Consider the following 26,178-nt stretch of genomic DNA (forward strand, 5'->3'; position numbering starts at 1 on the left):
CCCCTCCCTGGCTGCACCTGCTTCCTGCGGGGAGGACAGGGCTGGGGGGCGAGGGGGCCCTAGGGCTCGCCCCTCAGCAGTCTCCGGGAGCCATGTTCCCACTCTGGGACTGGGTGCTTCCGGCCCTTCTGCCCCCAGCAGATCAGGAGCCTCTAGAGGTGACAGGGACGGCGCTGAATCCCAAGCGGCCAGCACGGGGCCAGGGTGACCTCAAAGGTAGGGGCTGGGCCAAGGGGGCTTCCTAGCCACGAGGCCACTGGGTGCTCAGAACGGGGCTAGCTGGGGGGCTGACTTCTTTAACAATTTCATTTTCACTAGTTGAGACTTGAGTAGCCACCCATGGCCAGCGGCCGCTGTACCGGGCAGCGTGACTTCTAGAGGTTTACGGGAAACACCGAACGGGGCCAACGCGGGAGGTGAGCAGGTCAGCTGGGAAGCCCTCTATCCCCAGCTGGGACGTGGGAGTCCCCCGTCTGCTGTGGCCCAGGGATTCACCCCACTGTGGGCACTGAGCTCCCCGCAGGGCGGGCACCGAACCAGGGGCTCTGCAAGCCACGGCAACGTAAGGGGTCCTCAGGGGGAGTTTTACCGGCTAGTTACTGACTCTATAAACAATGACTTTCGAACTTGAAGCCGTGACCCCTACCCTTGTAAGCAAGAAGCTGGCAAAATCCTAACGACGCACACTCTGCGACTGCAAGGCGTGGCCACAAATTCCCTCCATCAGCATCCCTGGGCTCCACCTTCGCCCTCCAGGATGCCAAAGATGCCAGCTGCCCACTGGAGGCCACCGACGGGTGGGCAGCAAGGTGCCCCAGCCTAATAACCACAGCCGAGTGAGTGCGGCCACCTGGGACTTTCCAGGGAGCCCAGGGGCCCCAACGGGCCGGCCCGGGCACAGTCGCCCATGCTGTTGGGGCCACAGCCTTTGGGTGGCCTGTCACACAGCAGTCATGAAATGAAACACGGATCGGCACACTGATCCCTAGGATGGCTGCCCCGGGCTGCCAGAGCTCAGGGCCCAGCCTGGGCCATGGGAGGCAGAACCCAGCCCTCAAGCGTTCTCTGGAGGGGTGGGGGCCCCACCAGCAGCGTCCGGGACCCCAGGGAACTGATCTGCCCTTTAAACAGAACAGAGGCCTGTGCGGGGCAAGAGGGAGGCAGCCTTTGGGAGAGCCCGCGGCCTTCACGGAGCTGGGCTCTGACCTGGCTGGACCCTCCCTGCTGCAGCCCAGACTCTCCCTGCTGCGCTTCCAGTTCAGGGTTACAAAGCCCTCACCATGGGTGGGTGTCTTTCTCCCCTCTTACAGGGGAGCAGGCAGACTTGGGGCGACCGAGGATGCGATGGTTGGATGGCGTCACCGATTCGACAGACGTGAACTTGGGCAGACTCCAGGAGACAGTGATGGACAGGGAGGCCTGCTGTGCTTTAGTCCACGGGGTCCAAAAAGGCGGACACGCCCGAGCGACTGAATGAAAGCAACAGGACAGACTCAGGAGCAGAGACGCTTGTCCGAGTCGCCCAGCCCGACGCGCCGTCCTCCGGGTCTGGCTTCTGGAGGCCCTCACCCTGCGGGCAGTGACACCCTGCAGACGCTCCTCCGGCTCCCAGCCTGGCCCGAGGGGGAGGCGGCAGGAGATGGCCACACCATGGGTGGGGTGCTGACCCAGCGCCCACTGCAGTGAGGATGGGGGCAGGCAGACCCCCAGAAGAGGGCCAGGGTGCTGTCAGCAAAGGCTCAGCCTCCAGAGGCACCACTGGGCCCTTCTCCCATGACCGCCTGCGGCCGCTTGATTAGCAAAATGACAGAGCATGGGGGCGCCCGCTGGGGGCCAGTTGCCACCTGAGAGGGGGCACCAGGGACTGTGGCCTGATCGCTGAGGGCGTGAGTAGAGCCTGCATGCTGCGGGTGCTTGGCCGGGCAGGAAGGGAAGCTGCGAGGGGAGGGGACGCCTCGCCGCCCAGCGGGAAGGAGACATCCAGGGAAGATCCTATTTCCCAGACAAGGCAACTGAGGCCCAGAGACGCGCGGTGACTTGCCCAAGGCCTCACGTCTTGGCCCGCAGAGAGCTGGGTGGCAGGGTCTCAGCTGCTCCCCTCTGCGCTCAGCACGCACAGGAGGAATCGTCGCGGCCGGTTCTCACTGGCATCTGCAGGTGCCAGGCCTTCAAGCCGTCTTCTGTCGTCTCTGGGACGTCATCTTGGGTCCACTCTGTAGATGTAAAACTGAGTCCTGAGGCTTGACGAGGTCACACAGCAAGGCAGCGCACCGAGGACTGGCACTCAGGCGGCCAGACTTCTCCAGGGGCTGACCATTGGGCCCACACCGCCTTGGTTTCCCCTCTGTGCAAGGAGGCTGTGCGTGGGTTGACCTCTGACCTGCTGTGATGTCACCAGGGAGGCGGGCCTCTCGCCTGGGAAGTCTCAGGGCTGAAAAGGGAAGTGGGGAGCGGCTGTTTCCCCATCCGGCCCGCTCCCCTCCCTGGCCCTGTGCCAGGCGAGTGGTCACCTCCCTTCGACCGCTTCCTCCGGAAATTCCCCGGAAGTGCCCTGTGCCCACGGTAGGAGCATGAATGCAACCTCACGCCTCGCGTCCTCCTGCTGAGACACCCGGAGCAGGCCAGCCAGAATGGCAGCGTCGGGACGACCCCACAGCTGCGACCCCCAGGGGCCCTCCTCTCTGCCTGTGTGGCTCCGTCTCCTGCCTGCCCCCCGCACCCCGTCCTCCATACGAGGTCCCCAGGTGTCCTCTTCCACCCTAGGTCTCATTACCGTGAAGCAGTGCGCAGACGGTTAAGGGCCTGGGCTTTGGGGCCACGGTGATTCGAGGTTGTGGGCCGTTTGATCATGGTGTGAACTTGGGCAGGTGGCTGTAACTCCCCAGGCCTTGGTTTTCTCACCTGCACAATGGGGATCTTAACGGGCTGACAGGAAGGGGTGACGCAGGTCAAGTTGCCGAGCACAGCGCCTGGGGCATCTTATCAGATCACAGCGGGGGTGCTGGAAGACTGTGCCTGCCCAGCCCAGCCCAGCTGGGGAGCCCCGGTTTTCCCTGGGGAAATCCCCTTCTCCCCTCTTAAGTCCACCTTGCGTCCATGGATTCCATCCCTAACTTGAGTACTCCGCCCCCTCACCAAAGCAACTGGCCCAGCCATGAGCCTGTGACCCAAGGCTCTTCTGCGATTTGTCGGAACCATTTCTGCGGGGATCGTTCACAGGCTACTGGAAATCTGGAGCCAGGGGGCCCCCACGAGCAGAGGCTGCCTGAGGGGGAAGTTGTGAAAGAAGGGAGAGAGACACCCGTGTCTCTGACACATGGTTTGAGCTCCTGAGTCAAACTGTACCTGAAGCTCTGTCTGTTTTAGAAATCGAAGGCAATAAAGCTGCCCTTCCGCTCAAGCCAGCCTGGGTGTTTTGCTTGCTTTCATCACTTGCAACCAAAAGCACTGGTTAATCTGACCTCCCCGCTCACAGACAGCACAGCACCAGGGGCTCTGGCCCCCGCCTGCCTTTTTGGCCCCGATCCGGCCCTCATCCTTTCCAGACCCCACGCCCCCCAACACTGACTGCGGCTCCCTGGACACAGCGACAGATCCCACCCACCGTCTGCGCCTTCTCCACCTGCCTGGCTTTACACACACTCCGGAGCAGGCTCAGATGCTGGTCTGGAACCCTCTCCCTGGAACCCTCTCCTAAATACTCCCCTTTCTGCAGAGCAGAGCTTCTTCCTGGGTGCCTCAGATGGTGAAGAATCCGCCTGCAGTGCGGGAGACCTGGGTTCGACCCCTGGTTAGGGAACTAGCGGCCACGCGCGGCAACCAGCAGCTCCCCTGCTACAGCTGGGGCCGCGTCCGCGTGTCAGCCGCTCAGTCATGTCCGACTCTGCGACCCCAGGGACTGTGGCCCGCCAGTCTCCTCTGTCCATGGGATTCTCCAGGCCAGGCAAGAACACTGGAGTGGGTGGCCATTCCAGTTCTCCAGAGGATCTTCCCCACCCAGGGATCGAACCCGGGGTCTTCCGCATTTCCGGCAGATTCTTTACCATCTGAGCCACAGGGAAGATCTGGCAATTAAAGGTCCCACAAGCCACAAGGAAGATCGAAGACCCTGCGTGGCACAGCTGGGATGTGTCATGGCCAAAGAACTATTAGACATTAAGAAACACCAATGTCATAATCACACTGAGAACAGCCGTTTCACTCCACGTAACCACTGACATTCATGCAGCCGCTGCAACGTCATAACACGTGGACACGCCCAGGTACAGCTATCTAACCCTCACCTTGGGAAACGCGATCCACAGCGTGCAGAGGAGGAAACTGAGGCTCAGAGAGGCACTGGGGGCTGCCCAGGGAGTCACAGTCACTCACGTGGGGGCTGGGCGCCGACCCGCCACCTCCCTGCTCCCACCTGGCTTATCTCTGCCAAGTGAACATGCTTTAGGGGCGGCTGAGAAGGGCTTTAAAAATTCACTGCTCAAGGACTTCCCTGGTGGAACAGTGGGTGAGAGGCCACCTGCCAATGCAGGGGACACTGGTCTGATGGAAGATTCCAGATGCTGTGGAGCAGCTAAGCCCATGAGCCACTGCGACCGAGCCTGGGCTCCGGAGCCCGCGAGCCGCACCCACTGAAGCTGGAGGGCCTGGAACCCACGCTCCGCAGCAAGAGAAACCACGGCACTGAGAAGGCCGCACCCGCAGCCAAGAGTAGCCTCCGCTTGCTGCAGGTAGAGAAGCCTGCGCGAAGCAACACGACTCAGCCCGGCCACAAAAAAATCGCTTTTAAGATTCAGAGCGAAGCTGGTCTCCTGGCTGCTCAGAGCGGGTGGCCGTCCGTAGCCACTGCGGCATGCAGGCCTCCAGGTTCACGAGTCGCCACCATCCCTGGCTCTGACGCAGCCCTGTTTTGCAGGCCCTGGGTTTCACGTTGACTGTGTTTGCTGCTGACGTGATGGGAGGGGTGGTCAGCCTGCTGCTGGGAAGGTGTTTCAACACACAACTGTTTTGAACGTGGTGACTTCCCCATGCACCACGGCCGGGGACAGCCTGGCAGTCTCTTGCTGGTAGAGCAGAGGCTGCTGACCCTGGCCGACGGGCGAGGCGCACATTCTGCCTTTGTGGGGAAAGACGGCTGACTTGGAAAAGCCTTGTTCGGATCAAGCAGCCGCTCCTCCTCTGCAAAGAGGGGATGGGGAACCTCCAGGGCCGTGGTGTGGCCGGGACGGGGCAACAGAAAGTTATGAGCACACAGTAGGTGCTCACTAAGTGCTCTTTTCCTCCCTGTCCTCACGGCCTGGAAGCCAGGCCACCTTTCACCCACTCGTAGGCCCTGGCATCCTGTCCTTCTCACCCTCAGGCAGCTGTCCTGACCTCTGGGCCCTGGGCAGGTGCCCCAGGAGCCGGGCACAGCCTGCTTAGCCTGCTGTGTGCAGGTCCTGAGCTGGCCTGAGCCCCAGGATGAGCCCCAGGGCTCCTGCCCTCTCGTGTCTCACTCCCCAGGTCAACTCTAGGCCCTCAAAGTTTAGCTCAGCTGCCGCCTCCTCCAGGAAGCCTCGGGGGAAGCTGCCTGGATATAAACTCCACCGCTGCTCCTTGGGGCTCCCACAGGCCTTGGAGCTCACCCCCAGTCAGCTCTGACTGCCGGTGTCCTAACTTCCTCTTTCCTGTCCCCTCTGCCCCAGGGCACTGTCAGCAACATGCCAGAAGCAGCGTGAGGCTCACCACCGCCTGCAGCTGGCTCATCACGGAGTCGGGCGGCACTCCCCACATTTGCCAGGCACCCACGTGGATAAGGCCAAAGTTTGCCAGCAGAGAGGAAAGCAAGGAGAGAACTGACAAGCCCGAACCCAGTCCATAAACTGAGCTCCTGGGTCCAGCCGTTCCTGAAGCCATTACCCCAGACTTTCCAGTTCCGTGAATTGGAAAAGCTCCTTTTACAGATGAGCCTGTTTGACCCCGATTTTTCTGTCACCTGCGACTACAGGGCCTCTACCGGGAAGGCTGGTGAGCTGACCTGAGACGCCCAAGGGCACATGCCCAGGAAAGCCGCAGAGAGGGGCTCCCACGGAAGTCTGGGCCCTCAGCCTGCTTCTGCTGCCCGGCCACAGCCCAGCGCCCCGGCCAGCCCTCTGGGTGCAGCCCAGGCACTCTGCTCTGCCGGCCTCGGCGTCTCACTGCTGTGCTAGAGGCGGGTGATGTTACACTGATTTCTGGGTGCTGCTATGCTCTTCCATTGAAGGGGGCTGATGACCACTCCTCCGCAGACTCTTGGTGAAGGTCAGAGGGCGCCTCAGGGTGGCCTGGCCCACACTCACGGGACTCAGGGAGTGAAGGCAGCCGTGCGGACCCTCGTTCCTGCCTGCACCCGGCTGACAGTCTGCAGATACGATGCCCAGTGGACCCAGGTCCCAGCCTGGGGGCCACCTGGAGCTCCAGACACAGCGTGCCCACGCCCGGCCGGTCTTCGTCCTGTGACTGTGGCCTCGTTTCTGAGCAGCGGTCTGAAGGCACACATGCTCCGGCTCTCTGACGCTGGGGTTCTACGTAGCCCTGGCTCTCTCCAAACAGAAGGAGTTCCAAACACAATGAGGCCGGCAGGTGTCCAGGGGACAGTGCAGGGTGGGGGCCCGGCAGCTCCGCGGTCTCTGTGTCCCACCCAGACGACGCTCCACGGGAAAGTGAAGTGAAGTGAGAGTCGCTCAGTCGTGTCTGAATCTTTGTGACCCCATGGACTATACAGTCCATGGAATTTTTCAGGCCAGAATATTGGAGTGGGTAGCCTTGCCCTTCTCCAGGGGATCTTCCCAAGCCAGGGACTGAACCCAGGTCTCCCACATTGCGGGCGGATTCTTTACCCGCTGAGCCAGCAGGGAAGCCCAAGAATACTGGAGTGGGTAGCCTATCCCTTTACAGCGGATCTTCCCGACCCAGGAATCGAACCGGGGTTTCCTGCCTTGCAGGCGGATTCTTTGCCAACTGAGCTATCGGGGAGGCCCTTAGGGGAAAGTGTCACTTGCAAATAAGCGTCCAGGCCCGGGGAAAAATCTCCCCAAGGGTTCGGACTCTTCAGGGTGTGCAGGGAAGGCAGCCCCACCAACCTGGACTTTCCTGGTGACGGCGAAGCAGAGAAAGTGCAGCGGACCAGGCCCGCGCGGGTGGGGCGCAGAGCCAGGGCGGACACACCGGGGTCTACACAGCGGCGGCCCGCCGCCTCAGAGGGCCAGCAGGAGGGAGGGCTGAGCCTGAGGCCCTGTTTTAGCAGAGCTGCGCTGAGGCGGTGGCAGGGGGGACTCAGCCGGGGACTCTGGGAAGTTTCAGGAGAGGGAACGGCGGGACGCCCCGCACGGCTCCCCACAGCCTGCCCCGCGCGGCTCAGGGCCCCGGGCCCCCACAGGCCGCTCCGCTGTGGCCCTCTGCCCACCGCCTGCTCTTTCGATCGCCATCAGGCTACCTACTTCATGATGCCCCAGCTCCGCTCGTCCCTGAGCTCTGACACCCATGAGGTCGTGAGTCGGGCCTGCCAGCGGCTTTGTGTCAAACGGGCCCCGTGCCTCTATGAAAATAAGCCACATTCCCCCCAGTGGCCCCCTTCCCCGCCATTCACCCCCTCCTGTGCCCTTTAATCTGGTTTGTTCGACCCTTTCGGACGCCCAGAGATGACACAGTGCTTGGCTCACAGTAGGCGCTCGATAAATGTTTGTGGAATGTTTGGGTTTAGGGACCTGCAAGGTGCTGAGAGTGCAGAGTGGCAGGGGGCTCAGCTCGAAACTCTGGGGCCTGCAGGGCAGGAGAGGACGGGCGGTCCAGGAGGGGAAGCAGCTTGTCCGAGGCTCCCCGAGAGCCAACCAAGGCGCCCGCCCAGGGTCCCCCACGAGAGCCAACCACAGCGCCCGCCCAGCCCCTGCTGTCCCGGCCCGGATCACCCCCTTCCGCCTGCCCTCAGGACGTTGGTCCTCTGCCGGCCGGCCAGCATCCATCTGCCTGGCCAGGCCCCCCCCGCTGTACCTTGGGACCCGACAAAGGCAGGTCGTGCCTGAGAAGCTGCGGCCGGAGCCCTGGGCCCTGAGCAGCCTGACCGCCGGGATCCTGCTGCGGCCCCTGGCCCAGGGGGTCAGCGGGCAGCCCTGTGGCTGCGTCAGGGGGAGCCTTTGTCGGACCCGGCTCGGAGGGCAGCCCTGGATGGAGCTCACCCCTCAGCCGTGCGTCCCCCACCCCAGTGCGGGCTCCAGGGGGCCTGTGGGGCGGAGACCCCCTCCTTAGGACTGGAGCTGACCGCCTGCAAAGGGGGAAGTGCACCCAGTGACGGGGTCATCACGGGAACACTGACCCCTGCCCCCGCAGACGGCAGTGTGACTCACTGAGGGGCTAGGGGTCGCTCCGGGTCCAAACCCCAGGTCCGCTTCACACGCCGGCCTGGGACGCGGCGCACAGGCCCTCAGGTCACTGGGGGGACGGCCACCCGGGGTGGGGAACGGCCACCCGGGGTGGGGAATCTCCCTGCGGGCCAGGTGGCCGGCCCACCCCGCCCGGGGATTTCCTGAGGGACTGCACCCGCGACTCGCTGAGTCGCTGTTCCGCGTGCACAGAGCGGCTCCCCCACTGGGACTGTCCCCAGTCCCTCCAGCCTCACGGCTCCTCGCTGGACCAGTTCAGAAAGAAGCCACGGCTGTCGGTGGGGCGGGCGGGGCGTCCCTAGGGCAGAGCCCACTTAGGACAAAGTGGACCGCAGTGGACTGGTGGGCAGACAGGAAGCCCAGGTCCTGGAGCCTGGGGACGTCCTCTGCCCGCTTGCCGCAGCCTACGAGTGCCCCGAGCGTGTGTTCCCCGGGGGATGGGGGCTCCACACACCACACATGGGGCCTCTAGGCCCTCAGTTGACTCGGCTGTGAAATGGGCATGGCCCAGAGTCTCTCTTTCTTGCGGGGGTCGTGGGGCCCCAGACAGAGAACCCCGGCCTGGGTGAACGGAGGGGCTCTGGCCATCCTCCCCCCGACAGGGCATGAGGCGAGTCTCACCGCCGGGGACGCCAGTGAACTTCCCTTCTGCAGCTGCGACCGCCCTTCCGGGCCGCTGTGGGAAACGCCGGGGCCACCGACCACACCAGCTTGTCCAGGTGTGGAGAAGCAGGGGCAGAAAGCAGTCCCAGGAAGCGGCCCAAAGCCCTGGGGGCAGCTCGAGAAGCCCTCCGCCCGGCCGCTGCCCCAGGACGGTCGGCGCCCCCGCGGGTCCCCTGGGTGGGGCACGAGAGGCCCTCCGCCCGGCCGCTGCCCCAGGACGGTCGGCGCCCCTGCGGGTCCCCTGGGTGCCCGAGCCCTGTCCCTGCCCACCCAGGGCGGGCGGTGGGCGTACTCACAGTCCCTGGGGAGAGGGCGGCGGTCTTCACCCTGCCTGTGTCCGTGGCCCCGGGGCACCAGCTGCGGGCCGCCCGCCTCCGTCTGAGGTCCCACTTCCTCCCTGCCCAGCCCGCATCCAGGAAACCACGCCCCGGGCACCCTCGGGCCCCACCGCCCTCAGCCGGCCGGACACTGCCCTGGGGGTTCTCCGTCCAGGTCTGGGCCGTGCAGGTGGCCGGAGACCAGGCAGGCCCCAGGGATTTGCTCAATGAATAATACAGCTTCCTGCTGGCCGGGCTCTCGCGGCCGATCGCGTTTCAGGGGCCACTCGAGTTTCCTCGAGGCCGCTTTGTTCAGAAGCGCAGGGGCCCGGCTGGCTCTCCAGCCACTCGGCACTGACCCTCTCTCTGCCGACCAGCCTAGGCAAAAGGCAGACGACAGGTGGCCTGGCGGACTCTGCCCTGCTTAGTCTCAAAGCTGCTCTGGCCCACAGGGGACCAGGGGTGGGGTGGTCAGCTGGCCTCCTTGTGGTCGCGGAGGCCCCCCCCGAGGCCTCCTCGCGCTCAGACCCCGGTCCCCCACCTGCAGAGCCCCTGGCCACCCCCGGTCACTGCCCGGCCCATCCCCCACTCCTGGAGGCCGTGCCTAGATCCCCTCCTCCAGGAGGGCATCCCCCATGGGGTGGCCTGCCCCCTGCGGCAGCTCCCTGGGCATCTCTGACTGCTCTCGCCAGCCGCCCCCGCCCACACCGTGCCACCCCCCCACCTCCCGAAATCTTGCTTGCTCGCGGCAGCCGGATCGCTTTGACACAGCACAGTTGCAGCTTTATCCTCCTGTGCACGCTGTCTTGTCTCAGCTGACTCTGAAGTCCTCCACCTGACCCGGGGCCCTGAGGGCTGCACATCCATCCCCAACTCCCTCCCCACCAACCCTGCTCCCGCTCAGGGCGTTGGCACTTGCAGAGTTTGCTCCTTCCTGCCACTCTCAGCTCAGGGCCACCCCCTGAACTAGGTGTTTCTTTCCTCTGTCTTGTTTTAAAAACAGTTTCACTGAAATAGAACTCACGTTCCATAACACTCGCCCATTTAAAGTGTGCCATTCACAGGCCTTCCCTGGCGGCTCCAGGGCTAGGCTCAGCGCCTCAAGGGTCAACCCCCGGCCAGAGAACTAGGATTGCACATGCCTCGCGGTGCAGCCAAAATAAAAATTCAAAAAATAAAGCGAGCAAGTCAATGCTCTCAGTGTATTTTAGAGTCGCACAAACATCACCGCCATCTGAGGCTGGAATGTTTTCATCGTCCCAGAAAGAAACACCTGTTAGGCAGTCCCTCTTCGTTCCACCCCAGCCTGGACAAGCGCTCATGTATTCCTGGGTCAGTGGACTTGTCTCCTGTGGACGTTCGTGTCTGTGGCCTTGCGTGACCGGCCCCCATCCCTCCGTCTGAGATTCTCAAGGCTCGTCCATGTCACAGCATGTCCTCCCTTTTTACGGCTAACACCATTCTGCTGCAGGGACGGGCCTGCTCTTCAGCTGAAGGGCACTTGGGGAGGCCTCTCTAGACCACCAGGTCACGTGGCCCCTTCTGCCCGGCTGCTCCATCGCTCCCCCTAGTCTCACCCTCTTCCCAGAGTCCCTGTCTGAAGACGTCTTCATCTGTTTATTTATCGTTCAGCTCCAGCCCGGAGAGACCCGGCCGTCCGCATCCTCACTGCTGGGGGCCCAGCGCACAGTAGGTGCTCCGGCTTTCCGCACCTGCTGGGGTGGCCTGTGCCCCACTCCGCCACCTCCCTGCCCAGCTCCCTGAGGGTGAGAGCCGCCCTGCCAAGAAGGGCCCCCAGTGACCCCATAGGAAACTAACAACGCCAGATCCTCGAGGCCCTGGCGCCTCCTCTGCCCCAGGCGGTGGTTGGGGGGGCAGACAGTGCCCCTCCCAGGGTAGACACCAGGCACTGAGTAGGTCCTCAAGTCCTGCAGAGAGACTCCGTGGGGGGAGGGGGCAGAGGAGGGAAGACGGCAGGGCTGAGGCTCAGGGGGTCTGAAGCCTGAGGGTCTGCATGAGCTCGGAGGGGCAGCTCAGATCTCCCACCCCGGCTGCCCAGAGAAGGGGGGTCAGGAGAGGCTGGTGTGTAGGCTGCGAGCCCCCGCCCGCGAGGTGTGCACACAGGCCCCGCGCAGGGGCCTTGGACGGCTCACTGTCCAGGACGCTCCCTGGACGCTCCCCGGGACGCCCCGGGGCCCAGCTGCCAGCTGTGCCCCAGCACTCCTTCCCAGATGGCGGGGGCGGGGTCTGCTCAGCCAAGCTCCCCACCGCCCCATCCCCAGCCTGTGCCCCAAGGGGGCTGCCCTGTTCCCCGCCCCCAACTGGCAGCTCCAACACCCCCCACCTCCACCGCAGCTCAAATGCCCCACTGGCTCCCCCAGGGCAGAAACCGATCTCTCGTTCCCCAAGTAATGCCAGGTGCACAAGTGATTCTCTTGCCCAACCTGTCTCACACACACACACCCCTACCCTGCCTGCAAGCCCACAGACCCGTTTAATCTCAGAACAACCCTAAAAGTCACTTAACGCGATAGGACGGGCTGAGCTGCTTCCAGACTCTGCGGTGGGCGGGGGCGGGGAGGGGGGTCCCCTGAGTTACGAGCCTGGGCTCCCCGCACTGTGTCACTGGCCTCTGGGTGCTGACGGGGACCCCCTCAGGATCGCCCCAAGAAGCCTGCCCTGCTGGAAACGCCCCCCATCTAACAGGCAAGGAAACGGGCCAGAGACGCTCAGCGGCTGGCCAGCGGCTGCGCATCTGACACCCACCGCCGTGGGCCGGGGGGGCTCTGCACCCCGCTCCCCGGAGCTATGTCCGTCTCGCCCTGAGCCTGGGGCCTCCGATCAGCGACCTCACCCCGAGGCCCAGGGACCGTGCCGCCAACGTCCCGGACGCGGCCCCCGAAGCGCTGGCGGGGGGCCAGGCCTGGCCAGGCAGCCTGCTCCCCACACACCTCGCGCTTCTCCAGATGTGAGCGGCCCGGCCAGGGCGACAGGCGCACGCGGCGCGGAATCTGAAGACGCAAGTGGGAAAGTATGCGCGTCCATCGAAGCCCCGCAGTCTGTCCCTGCGGCCGCCGCCCGCCCCGCCCGCCTGCTGACTCAGCTCTCCCCCCCTCAGCCCAGGGGCTGGGATCCCCCCACCCCAGTGTGGGCTGGCCCCCTCTGTCCATCTGTCTCTCTCGGGGAGTGGTCTTGGCTCTCTTGGGGGCTCCCCAAACAAGCGGGGTGTGGGCCCAGAGACCAGAGTGCATCTGCTGGAGCCTGAAGCCCCCCGCAGCCCCCCAGCCACCAGGCCTGTCCTGCCAAGTAACCACACAGCGCCCTGCACGTACAGGCACTGAGTGGGGCTTTGGGGCAAACCCAGTGCCAACTGTGGTGCCCACAGCCCCCTAGAGCTGGTCCTCTGTCACTGACGGCCATCACCACTATACAGCCAGCAGTGCCCACAAACACCAGGGGCACTGACTGAGCCCCCCAAGCCCCGGGTGGCTGTGCAGTGACCCCCGCCAGGGCCGCTCCTCTCCTGGGCTGAGGCCCTGGCATGAGGCCCTGGCAGGCAGTACCCACTGCAAGGCCTGGGCCCACCGCATCCTGTAAACAAGCCCTGAGTTTTCCCGAGTGCCTGTCCCCGGAAACCACAGGAGAGAACAGGACGTAGGAAAATCCCGCTGCGGCCACAGGGAAGGGCGCGCAGGGACGTGCCCTCCGCCTGGCCTGGCCTCCAAGGTGCCCGCCCGGGGAGGTCCGTCCCAGGGGCTGAGGAGGGACAGGCAGCTGCTGACTCACTGGGGGGAGCTTTCCTCGCTCCGCTCTCACAGCCAGCCGGCCTCCCCACCCAAGAGAAGCCTCAGCCCTCACTATCTGCCCTCAGCCTGGCCCTGCAATGGCCCTCGCCCTCCCGCCCACTCAGGGTGAGGCCCAGGGCTCCCACACTCTCCCCTAGCAGCAGAGGCAACCAAGGTCCTCGGCACGCTGGCTTCTCACGGTGAGAGAGACCGGGGAGGCTGGCTTTCCCCTTTCCCCTTGGCTGCTGGGAAGCTCAACCATTTTCATCTCCACGAAAGGACCCCAGGATCGTGCCCATCTCTCTCCTGCTCTGCTTTTTTTTTCCCCTGCCAAGCCATGATGGTTCCCTGGTGGCTCAGAAGGTAAAGCGTCTGCCTACAATGCGGGAGACCCGGGTTCAGTCCCCAGGTTGGGAAGCTCTCCTGGAGAAGGAAATGGCAACCCACTCCAGTACTCTTGCCTGGAAAATCCCATGGAGGGAGGAGCCTGGTAGGCTACAGTCCATGGGGTCGCAAAGAGTCAGACACGACTGAGGGACTTCACTTTCAAGTCCTGATATCCTAAACTGTGCTTTTCCTGATCCTGACGTTTTATTGTTTATTTTTATTGTAGGCATTTCATTTAAGTGGTCACAAGTATTTGGGGAAGGAAAGAAGGCAGGAAGGGAGGGAGGAAGCAAGGGAGAGTTTATATAGTTTCAGTTCAGTTCAGTCGCTCAGTCGTGTCTGACTCTTTGCGACCCCGTGAATCGCAGCACGCCAGGCCTCCCTGTCCATCACCAACTCCCTATAGTTTACATGCCAGGTAATGAGGGAAGAAAGACGGGGGATCTTCCCACCTCTATTCTTTCTAAAACCTCCCCTTGTAGTAAAAAATATGCCCCAAGGTGTTATCCAAATAGGCGGGGTCTCAAAGCCCCGCCCACCCCTATAGCCTCGGAGCCCAGCCTGGTCTGAGGTCACTCGAGCTCCTGGCTGCTGCTCCAGCTCTGAGCCCTTTCAGCAGCTGCGGAGGCTGGAAACAAGCCCCGGGGGCGGGGTGGGGCTGGGGCCGGTTGGCGGGGGTGGTGCCCCCGCCCCGGGCCAGCTCTGTGCACCGCCGTCTCCACCCCCATCACACCTGGTTCCGGGCACCCCCAGCTGGCGGAAGGGGAGTCAGCTTACCTCGTGCTGGCTGGGAGCCAGGCCCTGCCACTGCCCCCTCCCTCAGCCCTCCTGCTAAGCCTCTAGGATCTGCAGGTGGGAAACTCTGGCCGGAGAGGTGAGGCCGTGTCACCCGCCAAGGCCAGTGAAACGGCGGCTCAGCACGGGGGCCCGCACGTGGCCCACGGGGGCAAACAGTCCTGCGCTGAGTGCTGAGCGCATCTCACCCGGGGAGACAGTCAAGGGGGCTGGGGACAGGTCCCCCGCTGCGCCCAGTGTGCCGTGGCAAATGCCCACCGGGGAGGCTGCCAGCCACTTGGAGCCTGCCTGGCGTCCTGCAGGGCACCCGGGCACCCCAGAGCCCCAGAGGAGGGCACCGGGGGACCCGTCCCGCCTCCAGCCCTAGGGCTGGGCTGCTCTGGACCTCCTGGAGCCAACAGAACCGGGCAAGCCGGTGCCCGCTCGCCCCCGCCCGCCGACCACAGCTGGGCTCAGCTGCGTCCACTCGCCCGACCCCCCGGTACCTGAGGGTCCTCACGGAGATGCAGTATTTCCACATGAGGCTCCACACGCCGCCGCCACCCTTCATGCCTGGCGAGCGGGGAGCGGGCAGCCGGGGACCCACGGCGCTGCCCTCCGGGCCCCGGGCGGCTCCGGCCGGGGGGCTGGCTCTCAGGTCACTTCCTTCTCCATGGTGGGAGGGAGACAGAGAAGGCCCGGGGCGCGGGGAGGGGGCGGCCGTCTCGACCCCGCAGGTCCCAGCCTCCCACCTCGCGCGGCTCCAGCCCCTCCCGGCAAGTGGGGCTCGCGCACCCGACCCCGCGGCTCCGCGGCACAACCTCGCTCTCCTCGCCTCCTGCCAGGAGCCGGCCGTGGCCCTGGGCCAGGGGAGCAGTGAGTCACTGGGCGGGCCGGGCGAGGGGCGTCCACCCGGGGCCCAGGGCTGGCCCTCCGTCCAGAGGCCGGCCTGGGACGGGGAGGGAGGCGGGCGGGAGGCGAGGGCGGATCGCATCCTCCGTCAGCTCCCCAGAGGCCTCAACCCAACACCCGCCCGCCGCGGCTCTGCCCACCGCGGTCAGGACACGGGGGCTGTCTGCCCCGGCTCCTGGAGGAAGCCTGGGTGGACAGGGAACAAAGACACAGCTGGCCGCTTCCCGGGCACGTGGCCGCCCGCCCCGGGGGTCTCTGTCTGGCGGGGGAGACGGAGTTGCCAGCCCCGGCCAGCCCACCCCCTCGCTGTGAGATGACCCGGGGGTGCCTGGCCCCTCCTTGGCCTCAGTCCCCCAGCCACCCCACCCCAGCCTCACGGAGCCCTGAGCACGGCTCACTCACCCATGCCCCCATCTGCCTGACGGAGGGGATTTTATCACCAGTTTCCCTGGCCCCCGTGGGTCGGAGAAAGGACGCACGGCGGGCTCCCCTCAGCCGCTGTGGGGTCTGGTCGGGTCCCGGCCATTTCTGGAGGGGACCCCCGCTGGATGGAGTGCCCCGCCCTCGCCCCCTGCCAGCTGCTCCCAGGCCCAGCCCACGGCGGTCAGTGGGGGCTTCCCAGGCGGGGACAGTGACTCATGGCTTCTTCCCACCCACGGCCCCCAGGGAGCCCCCAAGAGCAGGTGGGCCTGGAGCCCACACACAGCTGCTGTCCAGCGGCCGCCAGGGCTCCCATCTCATCCTTCAGGGACCCGAGGCTCAGGGAGGGCCTCACCTGCCCACAGAAGGTCAGGGAGGTTGGGGCTGGGCCTGCCCAGGTCTCCGGGTCAAAGCCTTGTTCTGGGCCTGGCCCCCCGCCCACCCTGGCCCTGGCCTGTGCAGGATGGGGAATTTTGCTGTGGATTCCAGCCCGATTCTCACAGAGGGGACGGCAGCTGCATGCTCGTCTGGCCCCTACACCGGGAAAGAATTTTCTCTCCAAAAGGAAGCTGGGCTTCAACAGAGACCATGGCCTCCTGCGGGCCTTAGAACCCAAATTCTCTCTCGTTGTTATCAGACGCCACCACAGCAGGCCCCGACCTGCTGCAGGAGTCTTCCACGGCACTCTGAGGAAGTGGCGGCCCATTTTCGGCTTGAATGCCCTTGAATGCCCCCAGCGACAGGAACCTCACTACCTCTCAAAGTTGGGCACTCCAGCGACCTAAGGAAACGCTCCCTTGGGGCAAGCCCCCCTGCTGCTCCCCAAACAGGCTGCACTTCCTCTGCCGCACTGAACAAGCTCTCCCTTCAGGGGCTTATCTGGTCTGTCCTACTGGTGGGAGCTTTCTCAACACCTGTTGTGGGCGCGGCAGAGCCTGTTTACACATCTCGACCCACCCCTGTGCTCACAGGTCCACCCATTAACCATCCACGGACCCATCCATCCATCCACACAGCCACACGCATCCCCCTACCTCTGTGCCAACCATCCACGCATCCATCATTGGTCCCCTCAGTCACCACCGCCTCAGGTACCACCCCAGCCCCGGCCTGGGCGTCCTACGTCCCCGCGAGGGTCAGGAGCTGTGAGGGGTGGCGGCAGCGAGCCCCCCGTCCTGAGCCCTCCTCCCATCCTCCCGGTCAGCCCCTCGCCTCTCACTTGGTCCCCAAGTTTCCATCCCCGACGCATCCTCGGCAACTTGGAGCCTCGGGTGGACCAGCAGGTCTGGGTCCCCGTGGCTCCCGGGTCCCACGGCCCCAGGCTCTGGGCTCCTATGTCTCTTGGGTCCCCATGTCCCCCAGGTCCTGCCGCCCCAGCTCTGGTGCAGACCCCCGGACCCCCAGCTGGAGGAGCATCTGTCTCGCGCACCGCACACGCACGCCCTGTGCCCAGGACCCCGAGGGGCCCTCCCCAACTCCTCTCGTGCTGGAGGACACCCTGTCCCGAGGCGGGGCTTCCCTCTCTCGGCCTTACCGATGGGGAAACTGAGGCCAGGCGACGGGCACGGCTTTCTCAGTGCCCAGGGCATCACGCGCTCGGAGGTCTGCTCCTTGGCGAGGATGGGCTGCGGTGGCTGTCTGAGGGTGTGGGGAGCCCCTGGGGTGACCGCACCCAGTGGGCTGAGCCAGGAGCCGCCTCCCATGCGCCTCTTGACGGCCTGCCTTTTGAAGCCCCGCAGCCCCAGTCCAGGCCACCGCTGGGGTCCAGCCCTGCACTTGCCCGACCCTGGCCTTGGGCTGGCAGCGGTAGAGGCTGTCACAGAGCAGAGTGCCCGGGGGGAGCGCCTGGGGGGTGTGGGGGCCGCCCCACCATCCCCATACTGCCCCATCCTGTCCTCTCTCACACTGCCCCCATCCCCAAGGGGCGGGTGTCACTGCCCCCATTTTATGGATGAGGAAACTGAGGCTCCAAGTGCCCTGAGGTCTTCTGAATGTTTTCGGTGGCTTGTCCTCGAGTACAGGGGCCAAAGGCCTGGTCCATCCCTGACTCCCCTGTCCCCACATGCGTCGTCTCTGAGCCTGTTTGCTCCTCTGCAAAACGGGACAGGACTCCCTCCCCTCTACGCTGTGATGACGGATGCGTGTGACCCTAGGCGCAGGACTCAGCCTCTTGGGGTGCGCGTGTCTTATCGAGAGGCCCTGGCATGCTGGGCAGTGTGGGTGCCCAGTGACCGCTGTCCCCCTCCCCCTCCATGGACCCGGGGCCGCCGGGAGGTGAGGGAAGGGCATGGAAGCCTTCACACCCTCCGCCGGTCCTTCTCACCAGCGGCCTGGCCAAAGCCGGGCTCTGCGGAGAGCTGGCCGGCTGGCCGCCCTCAGCCCGTGACTCAGCCGGCCCCCTGGGGGTGAGGTCACTGCTGCCCCGGTGGAGGGAAGGAGATGCCGACGCCACGGGAAACTGGGCCTACGGGGGTGTGTGCCCGCTTGCGGGAGGCAGCAGCTGGGTGGGGAGGGCAGTGTGCGAGGAGCAGGTCAGGAACAGGATGGGGGGGCCTTTCCTCTGGGGCCCGAGGGAGGGTCTAGGAACCCCAGGCCAGCCTCAGGCCCAGTGGGCTTTGACCCCTCTACGGGCCTGGTGAGGAGCGTCTGTGGTCCTCAGGCTCCGAACACCCCAGCTCGCCCCTCTGTCTCATTCAGCAAACGGGTGCCCCACCCGCTCCCTGGCGGTGAGCTGAGGCGGTCAGCCCCCGCCCGGCCGGACCCCTGCACGGCCTCTGCAGCGCTCACTGGGTCAGCCTTCCTCAGCCCACCTGGCTCCCGCCCCGCAGCTGACCTCGGCCAGGCGGGCGAGGCCTTCGCCACCCACCACCTGCACGGAGCTTCCTGGTGCCTGCGAGTGACCCCTACTCCAGCCACACCCCCAGGCCCGGCCACCCTGGGCCGGGAACTCTGCGCCTGTTCCCTGGCGGGTGAGGCCGGGGGGACCCCAGCAGGGCTCACTGCCCCACCTCCGCAGGCACGGGCCTGGCGGGCGCCTCCTACCCACAGCTCTCTCTTTCTGGGCTCATGTAACGGCTCCCCCCACCACCTCAGGCCAAGCAAGCGCCCCCACCCCCTAGCCACTGCCAGCACAGGGGCCAGGCTGCCCCCTGCGACCTCCCTGACCCCGGCCCCCTGCTGCTCACGGCCCGGCACGCTGCAGCAACCCCAGCGAACCCCTTGTTTCTGCCAGGGCTTGATACGCTGCCCTTCCAGGCGCGACTCACAGGCCACCGCCTCCAGGAAGCCAGCTGTCTGTGCGTCTGCTCCGTCCACGTGACCCGCTTTGATCACCAGACGCCGTGTGGGACTTGGGGAGCCTCGCAGCGTGGCAGGCTCTCCAGTGGGAGTGCTGACCAGCACCAAGGAAGAAGTAAATCCAGATGCCTTCCGGCAGTGGCGGGGGCTGGTGGAAGCGCAATGACCGGCCCTGGCCCACCTCTCCCACTTCCATCCCCCGTCCCAAGCCGGCTGCGGCCTCTCTCACCCTGCGGTCCCGAGTCTGCGGTCTCTGCTCGGAGAGCACGCAGGAGCAGGGAGGACGTCCACGCGGCTCTGCGCTTGGCACATCACCCGAGTCGGCCCCATGTCAACCACCCAAGTCGCAACTGTCCTCACCCCGCCCGTTTCCTACAGATGCATGAGGGTGCTGACACCTGGGCCAGACGACACCCAAGCCCCTTGCCTCCGGCCTGACCGCGGCTGGGTGCGCACAGGCTGAGAGGGAGGTGAGCGCAGCCCCGCCTTCTGTCTCCGCAGCCTCTCCCAGCGTGGCCTGGAACAGCATCCCGCATGCGGTGGGCTGAAGATCAAGCCTCCTCCAGTCCCCTGACCGTCCTGCACCCCCCAGCAGCGGGTGCCTTGCAGGGAGGGGCCCCTGGATGTGCCTACTTCCCACATGGGAAATGGAGGTCCAAGGCTGCTCCGCGGGCCGGGTCACGTGGGAACCTGAGTTCCGCCTTCTCCTCCCGGCCTGAGGGGTCGCTCGGGGCAGCCACAGAAGACCTTCACCAAGACCATGGTCTGGGGTGGGGGGCACGGAGGCCAGCATGCAAGGCCCCCTGTGTGTGCAGGGCCTTGCCCTGCCTACCGCGCACATGGAAGGCTGGAGGGGATGAGCACAGAGCCAGGAGCCGCTGCGGGGCCTCAGGGGGCGGCCCTGGTCGGGGGACGTGCGATGGATTCCACAGCCATTCACCCCCAAGAGCGGCAGGGACGGCTGCTGGTCAGATGGGGGGAGGCAAAGGCCTGACACCCAGGGGGCTGAACCACGGGCGGATGGACGTCCTGTCCATGGACAGTGGACGTGGGACAGCGTGGGGGAGCAGGCAGGGGCGATCGGTGGGACAGGGTGGGGAGGACCACACTCCGTCCGAAGGAAAAACCGTTGCTCTGTAGGAACGAGGGCTCTGGATTTTCACTAGTCAAAAATCCAGAGTTTTTCCATAAAGACTCCTGGATTTTAGACGTTGCCAATAAGTTAAAATCTAAAAGGCCACGTGGGCTATTTCAGTGAAGTGAAGTGAAAGTCGCTCAGCCGTGTCCGACTTTTTGTGACCCCATGGACCATGGGATTCTCCAGGCCAGAATGCTGAGTGAGTAGTCTCTCCCTTCTCCAGGGGATCTTCCCAACCAGGGACTGAGCCCAGGTCTCCCACAGTGCACGCAGGTTCTTTCCCAGGGAAGCCCAGGCTATCTCTGGGCGCACCAGGCCCAGCAGCGTCGCGGCTGACCGGCCCCGGGGCCTCTTGTGCCCTTTGCTCCTTCTCCCCTGTCCAGGTTCCCTGAGCTGCCCCCTCCTCCAGGAAGCCGCTGCGACCGGTCCAGCTCCAGAGTCGCGTGTGCCTCCTCACAGCACCCACACCAGCAGGCTGGCGGTGACCTGCGCGTGGGTGTGGGTTTGCTCCTCAACGTCTCATGCCCCCAGCAGACACTCCAGCCAACAGGAAGCGTTAATGACTGGACACCTACTGAATGAATGAACATCTCTCTCCCTCGATCCTCCGGCCTTTCATTTTGCAAATGAGGACACTAAGGCCCGGAGAAGGGAGGTGACCTGTCCACGGTAGGCTCTGGGGCTGTGCACAGTCCCGCCTGTGTGTCAGCTGCCCCCAGGCCGGGCGAGCAGGAAGTATGCAGATGACTGTGATCTTACCAAGCTCCGCCGCCTGAGGGAAAACACGGGACCCCGGGCCGCTCTGGAGCGGCAGGGGGAGCCCATTCCAGGGCGACGGGGGCCACCAACTGGGGTCAGGGCGACCCCATGGACTGCAGCCTGCCAGGCTCCTCCGTCCATGGGATTTCCCAAGCAAGAATACTGGAGTGGGTTGCTATTTCCTTCTCCAGAGGATCTTCCCGACCCAGGGATCGAACCCGGGTCTCCTGCATTGCAGGCAGATTCTTTACCGGCAGAGTCACCAGGGAAACTCATCCTATGAGGCAGACTCTACTATGATTTCATCTGCAGGGCACGGAAACCAAGCTTGCAGGGGGCGGGATTTGAACCGGCTCTGCCCGCAAGCACCAGTTACAACCTCCGCACGACACTGGCCTGGCATGGAAGTCCTTCCCCAGGTCTATCCTGAACCCCTTTCCCTGCAGGCTGTGCCCTTCCCTAGCTCCTTCTTAGGCAAAGGAGAAAAGCTGCACATTCAACCCCCATTCGGTGCTGAAAAGGTATTATTTAGCTGGCTCCCAGCTGCCTGGGTCCCGGCATGTAGGTCAAGCCAGGAACCCTCCCCTTAACTCTGTGTGTGTGTGTGTGTGTGTGCACACGTGTGCAGAGGCCTGGTGAGGACCGCTTCACCCCAGGCCAGGCCCTCACCTCCTCACCTGCTTCCCAACACTCAGACCTGCCTGGGCGGCGGCTGAACCTTCTCCGTCACCAGCCTCTAGTCACAGACAGTTCCCAAGGCCCTTACAGCATTTCATTGAATACTAGCTAATATCTGCTTTTAAGATCAACTGCTTTAAAAAGCTGGACCCGATACTGGAAGGATGGTTGCTGAAGTTGAATTTCCAGTGCTTTGGCCACCTGATGCGAACAGCTGACTCATTGGAAAAGACTTTGATGCTGGGAAAGATTGAAGGCGGGAGGAGAAGGGGACAACAGAGGATGAGATGGTTGGATGGCATCACCGACTCGATGGACGTGAGTTTGGGTAAGCTCCGGGAGTTGGTGATGGACAGGGAGGCCTGGTGTGCTGCAGTCCATGGGGTCACGACTGAACAACAGCAAGCGTCTGAAGAAGCTTCCAGGTCTAACTCCCAGTTAGTTCAGGAGACAGAGGAACAGGTGAAAGGGCACGTGGGGCAATGACCACATGACTCTGAGTGTGGGCGGGCGAGAGGCAAGCAGGCTGCCGTCTCTAACAAGCAGCCCGCGGGCGGACCGAGGCTGGGCACTTCCGGAGGGAGAGAGGCTCGAGCGGCCCCTGCGGTGCGTGGGTCTCGATAGGTCCCCAATCTGAGCCAAGTGACGATAAAAAGACACTGCTGGAGATCACTTGGGAAAGCTGAACATGGCAAGCAGCGTGCGGTGGGCGGAAGGGAGCTGGCGGGGTGGCGAGGCGGCAGCGTTTGGTGCAGGCCCGTGGCTCACGGGGGGCGGGCTTTGAACCTGCTTCCAGCTAGCTCTAAGTCTGCAAGCATGAAAAGTTGCGGCGAGGCACAAAATGCCATGTGAAGAAGCTGGCTTTCACCCCGAATACGAGTATTTTGAAAGGAAACTTTAGATCACTCCCCTACATGGAAAACCAGTATCACTTGCCGTAAGTCCAAGGTTGCCGTGAAAACAAGACAGTGTGATCCAGTTTCAGGGGGATCCTGTGTCCTGCCAAGGGTGCCGCTCACCCACCCAGCCCTGTTCCGAGGAGCCTGGGAGAGAGCCGAACACCTGCACGCTGCTCCCGGGCCCCCCTGCAGGCCGACTCTGGGCCGCGGTGGGTGCGAGAGCCACGCTTCCTCACCTTCCCCTTTTTCTCCACCAGGGGGGAGCCGAAGCAGGCACAGGGGGCGGCACAGAGGGGCTCGGCCGGGACGTGGCCGCGGGGGCAGAGATGGCTGCCCTGTGTCACGCGATCCGCAGCGTCAGCGCCCAGCAGGGATGTGGAAGCCAAGGCTCAGGTGGGGCGGCCGCTGCCCAAGGTCATGCGGGAAGTCTTGAGCGGGGGAACCGGGAGTGAGAAGACTCCAGGGTTTCTGACTTGCAGCCCGAGATCGTCACATCTTCCCTTGTTCACAGGTGTTTATTGAGCACCGGCTGTACGCAAGGCACTGGGGACGTGGGGCGGGGGTGAATAAGACAAAATCCCGCAGAGCTGACACTTGGAGGCAGGGTCCAGAGGCAAACGCTCAGCGAAGGAAGGACGCTGAGGAAACCAAGCGGGAGGCCACCCGGGAGGCGGGGCTGCGCTGGGTCAGGAGCCGGAGGACTTCCTGGGGGAGGCGTCCCTCAGGCTGAGATCTGAAGCACCAGGAGGAGGCCGGGGCGCAGGAGAGGCGAGGGCCTCTGCGAACCCTGACGCTGTGTGTGTTTTTTTCTTTCCCTCCACTTTGTATTCTGAGCTAATTTCAGACTTGAAGTTGCAAGCCGAGTGTTCTCACGCCCTTGGTGCAGATCCCCCATGTCAAGAGTGTACCCCGTTTACTATCACGCTCCTTCTCGCCGTGCCTGTGTGCCTGCACACACACGCACATGCACGCTTACAATCAGCTGCCTGAGAGGAAGCTGCCCCCCTCGAGTCCTTGCTATGTTGCGTCGTCCCTGAAAACAGGGATGCTCTCTGACATAACCAAAGTACAGCCTCCAGCGTCAGTTCAACACTGCTATCTAATCCTCAGATCTTACTCCAAGTCACCAGCGGGCCTGGCGACAGCCTCTGTGGAGAAACGGTCCCTGGTCTTAAGCTCGTCTCAGACACACAGAGGGCACCGCGTTGCCCAGGTGACCTTGGAGAGGAGACCCGTCCGGCCCTTTGCGGGCGGACCATGCGGCCCTTGGACCGGCCCGCTCGGGGCCTGCGCGTTGGACCCTGAATGAAGCCAATAGGAAACGAGCACCATATATACCCCAAAGCAGCCTCCCTATTTTAGACCCAAGGGGAGAAGTGAATAACACTCTAAATGGAAAAGATGGTTCTAAGCCAGCTCACGCTGCCTGATCTCGTGCGCGTTGCCATCAGCCCCTGTAACTCACCCTGCAGGGCACACCGGGCACAGCCCCTCGGAAAAGACTGCAGAGGAACGCAGGGTCGTGAGGCGAACGCCGCCCGTCTTGACGCGCAATCCTGACATTTGCTTACCTGTTTGCTGAGTTTCTTTGCTGCCCATTTACATTTCACACCCGAGCCAAACGCCTCACCGGCCTCGCCCAGGTCCCAGCCCTGCCCACCACACGCCACACACATGGGCTCTGCTGCTGGGCACGCATTCTGTTCCCAACAAGACACGGTAAACCTGAGACTGTGTCCTTGTACCCGCTTCACGGATGAGGAAGGGGAGGCCCTAGAGAAGTCGGCTAGGGCTGCAATCACAGACGCCCCAGGCCAGGAGCTCACACAACAGAACTCATTGCCTCAGGGTCCCGGCGGCCAGGGGTCTGCGGCCAAGGTGCCAGCAAGGCTGGCTTCTCCCGAGGCCTCTGTCCTTGGCTTTGCAACGCATCCCGGATGGTGCACTAGTCAGGGTTCTTGAGAGAAGGAGAGCCATCAGGGTGTGTGTGTGTATGCACTGTATATATTTATTATCCACACACACATACGTAAACACATAACACGTTTATCTGCCACAGGGAGGACTGGCCCGCACTGCTACGGAGACTGACCCGCCAGAAGATCCACAGTTGGAGGGCTGGAGACCTGGAGCTCCGGAACTGCCAGCAGAGCTGGTGGGAGGCTTTCCGTCCCGACGCCGGGGGGCCTGACATCCAGGAAGAGCCCATGCTTCCATCTGAGTCCCGGACGCAGGAAAACACGGCATCCCAGCTCGAGGGCCGCCAGGCAGGCATCGTAGTTCACGCTCACGCAGCTCTTCGGTCTTGTTCGGGCCTTCAGTGGATTGGACGGGGCCCACCACATCGGCGAGGGCAGTCTGTTTAGCTCTACTGAATTCAGTGTTAATCTGATCCAGAAACACCCTCACAGACACATTTAGAATAATGCTGACCCAAATGTCTGGGCACCCCACGGCCGGGAAAGCTGACACATGAAATTTACTATCAGACCCGGGCGTCCTCGTGTGTCTGTGTGAGTCCTGATTCTCTGTCTCCCACAGGGACAGCCGTCCCACTGGAGTAGGGCCACCCTAGTGACCTCATGCCACCTGAATCACCTCTTTAGAGGCCCCATCTGAGAACACAGGCGCACTTGGAGACACGGGCTTAGGACTTCACTACTGACCTTGCCTGTAGCAGGCCCTGACGGGACAAGGGTCTCAGCTCAGAAACACGTGGGCCTAGTTCTCCCCTCCTCTGAGTCGCCTGGGCTCCTGGAGCCCTTCGGGCAGGCTGAGCCATCCATCAGTGGCCGCCAAGGCCCGGCTGAGGTGCAGACCGCGGCTCAGTATGGATTAATCTCACGTGCTAAGTCCAGCAGCTACCCTAGAGGCAGGCGGCGTCCGTCAGGAGAGCCCAGTGGGTCTTGCCCCAGCAGCAACACTCCCCTGAGTAAAATCTGCGTGACTCTTAACACCCACCTCCCCCAGCCTCCGGCCGCCGGCGGGGCCTCACTAAGGCCGCCAGCGGGGAGAAGCGGTCATTCGAAGGCCAGGAGCCCTGGGGCCCACCGACACCTGCAGCGTCTGCCTTTTTCCTGAGTCGATTTCTTTGTTTTTGGTGGCGCTGGCTGTTCACTGCTGCACGCGGGCTTTCTTGAGTTGCGGCGAGGGGGGCTACTCCCCGGCTGCGGTCCGTGCTTTCTCGTTGCGTGGCTTCTCTTGCTGCGGGGCACGGTTCCAGGGTTTGCGGGCCTCAGCAGCTGTCGTGCGCTGGCTGAGCTGCTCTGCGGCAGGGGGCGTCCTCCTGGGCCAGGGATTGAACCTGTGTCCCCTGCACTGGCAGGGGGATCCTTAACCACCGGACCACCAGGCAAGTCCTGCAGTGAGGGTCTGCTTAAACGCCCTCTGGATGTGCCCAGCAAGGACACACTGGAGTCCCATCCAACAACACTCATTCTCCTCTCAAACCTTGGGCCAGGTTCAGCTCTGGCTGCTGGATTCTTGAATCTATGCCGAGTATTCAGACAGAGACAAGCTTCTCAAGGCCTCTGGCAGTGGGGACAAAGTGAGCCTTTGGCGAAACACTGGCAGAAGCACCTAGGTGGGGTGTGGGGGGTGGGCACAACTTGCACCCGCCTGGCACACACACTCGCTCCTGCTGCCCGTCCGCATCCCCCGGGGACTGCCTCCCCGCACAGGGTGCGGTGCACCTCTGGCCCCAGGGGACCTCTGAGGCTCACCAGCAAAGCCCCCACGGGATCAGCAGGCACGCCC

General features: G+C 63.9%; 1 protein-coding gene across 2 annotated transcripts in view; it reads right to left on the reverse strand.

Moving 5' to 3' along the window:
* The window catches only part of IQSEC1 (IQ motif and Sec7 domain ArfGEF 1), a 275,586-nt gene that overhangs the window by 80,327 nt on the left and 169,081 nt on the right, over nt 1-26,178 (reverse strand). Inside the window, exon 1 of one of the 2 annotated variants that reach the window (XM_052655555.1) lies at nt 14,826-14,944. The exons of the other annotated variant lie outside the window; for it this stretch is intronic. Within the exon in view, the coding sequence (XP_052511515.1) occupies nt 14,826-14,890 (65 nt within the window). The 5' untranslated portion in view covers nt 14,891-14,944. Of the gene's footprint in view, nt 1-14,825; nt 14,945-26,178 lie in introns of those variants that run through there. 2 annotated transcript variants of the gene reach the window in all.

Source organism: Budorcas taxicolor, chromosome 1 (genome assembly GCF_023091745.1).
Source record: "Budorcas taxicolor isolate Tak-1 chromosome 1, Takin1.1, whole genome shotgun sequence".
In the NCBI taxonomy this organism is placed as follows: Eukaryota; Metazoa; Chordata; class Mammalia; order Artiodactyla; family Bovidae; genus Budorcas; species Budorcas taxicolor.